Source organism: Nilaparvata lugens, chromosome 7, assembly GCF_014356525.2.
Source record: "Nilaparvata lugens isolate BPH chromosome 7, ASM1435652v1, whole genome shotgun sequence".
Taxonomy (NCBI): domain Eukaryota; kingdom Metazoa; phylum Arthropoda; class Insecta; order Hemiptera; family Delphacidae; genus Nilaparvata; species Nilaparvata lugens.
In genome coordinates, this window is record NC_052510.1 from 60,087,866 (window position 1) to 60,092,214 (window position 4,349).

General features: G+C 32.3%; 1 protein-coding gene across 1 annotated transcript; it reads right to left on the reverse strand.

Annotated features, from left to right (window-relative positions):
- Window positions 1-916: 916 nt before the first annotated feature.
- On the reverse strand, window positions 917-1,720 carry LOC120352238. The gene has a single exon (XM_039431995.1). The coding sequence runs from the start codon at window positions 1,718-1,720 to the stop codon at window positions 917-919; it is 804 nt and encodes a 267-aa protein (XP_039287929.1).
- Window positions 1,721-4,349: the final 2,629 nt, after the last annotated feature.

Consider the following 4,349-nt stretch of genomic DNA (forward strand, 5'->3'; position numbering starts at 1 on the left):
TCAATGCAACTTTTACTATTATTATGTGAACGTGTTATTTTGTTTATAAATGATTTGTAACCGTTAAGTTGCAAGACACTAAGATATTCGTTACTTTGAAAATCATTATTGATAATATTTATATTCAAGTCGCCTATTATCATGGTAGAATAATTATCAGACCTCTCTGTACGAAGATAAGCGTCGAGGCTGATAAGAAAAGCATTAACATCTAGAGACGGTGATCTGTAAAGTGCTAGTACTCTATACAATTTATTATCAAGTTCAAACTTTATAGCTATCAAGTTAACAGATTCTATATTGACATCTATCCTATCAAACTTTATCTCATTACTTACAAACACACATAAACCATCACACTTTGTAAACACATTACTTTTATTAATAGGAGTATAACCATCAATATTAAAATTAAATCCAGCTGAATCATCTAGCCATGTCTCTGTTAAAACAATAATATGAAATCTAGTACTAATGTTGCTAATATAATAAAGGAATTCATCGAAGTTCCTACCAATGCTTCGAATATTCATATGAAGTACATTAAAAAGTTTATTTGCCTGACTGTTATAAATGAATGGATTGAATGAAAAGAAATCATCTATTTCAATTGTATCTCTAACGCTGCCATGTATAAGTGAATCATCAATATCATCAAAATTATTGTTCATTAAACAAAGAAGCAGAAAAAGATAAGATAAGGTAAGAAAGTGGAGAAAAAAGTAAGAATAGAATCGTTCAGAAGCAGAAAAAAGTGATAAAAAAAGGAAATTTTCGAATTAAGAAATCAAAAATCAATACAACCAGCCTACTGCGCAAATTTTGAATATTAATGGAAGTATTGAAAATTTTTACTGAAAACTAATTTTATGTAATACTGTGCTAATATTCGTAAAAATACTGATAAACACCCATTTTACTGAAATACTATTAAGTCCTCATCGCTCATGATTCTTTTTGTGCGAGAACTTTCAGTTTTTTTCACGAAAACTTTACAGTCACGAACCCAGACATAGGCTAGTTTTTTATCTTTTTTAAGATTTTTCGCTTTGCCTAGTAGTCCTTTGTAGTAGGGAGAGAGGTGTTCATTTACGTAGACATTTGAAGGAGGCAGCTTGTCGCACACATCGGTTGTTTTGATGCCTTTCTTATGACGCGCAGCGGTGATCCATTGCATCTTCTTCTGTCTGGAGCAGAATTTAGCCACTATGGAAGTGGATCCTTTTGCGGTTGGCATCCGATGGATAATGGATAGGTCGTCCTTTTTAAACTCCACCTTCAACGATTTTGCGACGGCATCCATGACGGCCAGTAAATTCTCACCCTGGGTTTCGGGGATACCTACAATTTCAACATTGTCTTTCCTGGTATATTGCTGCAAGTCATGTATTTCTTTCTCTAGTCTCTGAACATGTTTTTTATTTTCCAAGTTTTCTTTCTCAAGGTTGTTAAAGTTGAGTTTCAAGCTATTGTGTTCTTGTGTGAGAGTGTCTATTTGTGTTTTTATAGTGTCTGTTTTGGTGTTGATAGATTCTAGTTTGGTTTGTAGGTCATCCAATTTCGAGGTGAAGAATGTTTTCAAATCGGTTATTTCTTTTCGTAAATTTTCTACTATATCAGAGGAAAATTGTTTCAAGTTAATGTCCGATGACTGACCTGGATTGTTTTTGTCCTGCTTACAACTATCACATTTCCACACGGCTCTTGCTTGAGTGTTCATTTTTTTAAACTTTTCAATTGACTCAAGTCTAGTACACTTTGGATGAAAAACATTAGTACACTCGCTACACTCGGCTGAGATTTCTTTTTCTGTAAAATCTATTTCACACTTGAAGCACTGAGACATGATGAGATTTTCAAGTAAATAAAAGTTCGTCTTAGGAATTATCGCGCAGCGGCAAAGGTCACTGATTACGGAGCTGCCGAAACGACCGGTCGCATTGAAAGCTGAATAGATACTGAAATATTTATATCTGCAATTCTCCGCCATTTTTTCAGCCATTTTGAATAAAATTTTATTGAATTTCTTATTGTCGGATCCTCATGGTATAAGGACCTTAAATTTAAAATTTCAAGTCAATCGGTCAATTAGGAATGGAGTTATCGTGTTCACAGACATACACACATACACACACACACAGACCAACACCCAAAAATCATGTTTTTGGACTCAGGGGACCTTGAAACGTATAGAAAATTAGGGTACCTTAATTTTTTTTTGGAAAGCAATACTTTCCTTACCTATGGTAATAGGGCAATGAAAGTAAAAATAACCAGATAAATACAGAAATTGCTCGTTTAATATAATAGGATAATTGATTATTTTAAACGAGAATTAACAGTTGATATTACACATCCAATAAACCTTGTGATGTACCAATGATCGTACAGCCCTCAAAATACAAAATAAATTTGTTCATAGGGTAGTACAAGAACGGAATAGCTTCTATCACCGTAGAAACATATAATCTTATCTGAGGTCGATAGACGATTGTTATCTAACTTACCAGGCAAGAAATAAATAAATCTGTAATTGTATGCCTTCCAAAAAATTAGTCAATGGAAAAAACCATATATGTTTATATGCCAATGGATTAGAACAGTAAAGTTATATTTGAAGGTTAGTTTCGAAATGAAAACATAACCCCGAAACAAACCAAGGCTAGCTCATTAACAAGTAGCAAATTGAGAAGGCAGTTCAACTAAACATCGATCAAAGAAATAATATATTATTAAATTTTTCATTTTTATACTTTCGTTTCTAGGCCAAATAAGCCCGAATATTTATTTATTTAAACTACAAAGAAAAATATACTTGTTAAAAATATATGAACAAATTAGCTTAGCCATATATAACGTTTGAGGGTCGATATTCTAGCGTATAAAAAACAATGTAAACAAAACAAATAGAAAGAAATATTTATTTATTATGATATTCGTTATTGTTATGAACATATATATCCTTGTCTACTGTATCTTATACTAGCATGTCTATGTTCTATAATTATTAGCTGTTCATTGAAGCCAATTTAAAAGTATATCATCATAGACGAATTCTATTATTTATGTATTATTATAATTATAAAAAACTATATGATAATTTGGAACAACTTCAAATCAGGAATTTCACCCTATTTTAAAAGCTTTAAAGTTGGACACAGTGACACCACCCATTCGGCGTATTGGTTACGTCACAGAATCGGACCAATCCCGAATTAATATGTAAATTTGGCAAGATAAAATTTGGAAGAGAAATTGAAGTGAAAATGAGAAGAGGAAGACTCGAGGCCATTTTGCAAGGATCATCGGTAGGATGCAGACCTAGTCCACGTACCTAATTGTTTAAAAGCTTTAATTTCTGTTTCATGTAACTTAATCTTCGTTTTTCTGTTTTTTTTTTTAAAGTTGTTCCAAAGTTCCTATAATAATTGGGATATTAAGATTTTAAATTTCATTCAAATAAACCCTGAAATTATATCAGTGAAGTCTGTTCAACATTTTTCGCCACGTGGAAGGACCCAGCCGGAACGATCTATTCTACGGCCGAATATATTTCGAAAAAACCAAAAAACGGAAACAAAAGTCTGCGTAAGTTGCTCGAATATATAAAAGGGGATCCCCATAAATCTGCGAAAATTGTACAGCGCATAAATTCGTTCAGTTAGAAAAGTCATGACTATAGTTTTAAGGGTACAAAACTTATCATAATTAATTTTTATAATATTAAATACATTTAACTATCCACGCTGTACTTAGCTAAAAGGTCTATTTTCCTTAGGCGAAACCACACCCTGAGAATAATTTCAATTATTAATTTATTCTATTTTCTGAATCACTATTTCATATTAACTTGTTTTTTTCTTGTTGAACTAATTCAGTTTATGACCCTTTCCAAGGGCTATTATCCATTTCATTTCGTTTAATTGAAGAATACCGAACTTTCTATATAATATTTATAAATTAAAGATTCAAATCTGCTATCAACCATATTTATTTGTATCTATTGAAAATTATTATTCAAATAATCTGTCCATTAATTTATTCCATATTTGCTGTAACAGTTTATCTCTCAGAATATATCCATATTACCGTTTTGTTAAACTGGGTTTACTTCATTTTACCTCCAAATTCGTTCTTTCTCGGCCGACACACATTGGTCATTCAGGACACGTCCTGTTCTGCAATAGCCAGACAGTAGCGAGTATAGTATCTATCATTAGACTATTATCTATTCTGGTGGTAAGTGGTGGTCGTTTTTCTTATCAAGTAATAAATTCTGTCATTGGGAGTATCCCACAGAATCAAATAGTAAATCGACTCCCGCCGGCCTGCTACACCGAGGTGAAGTG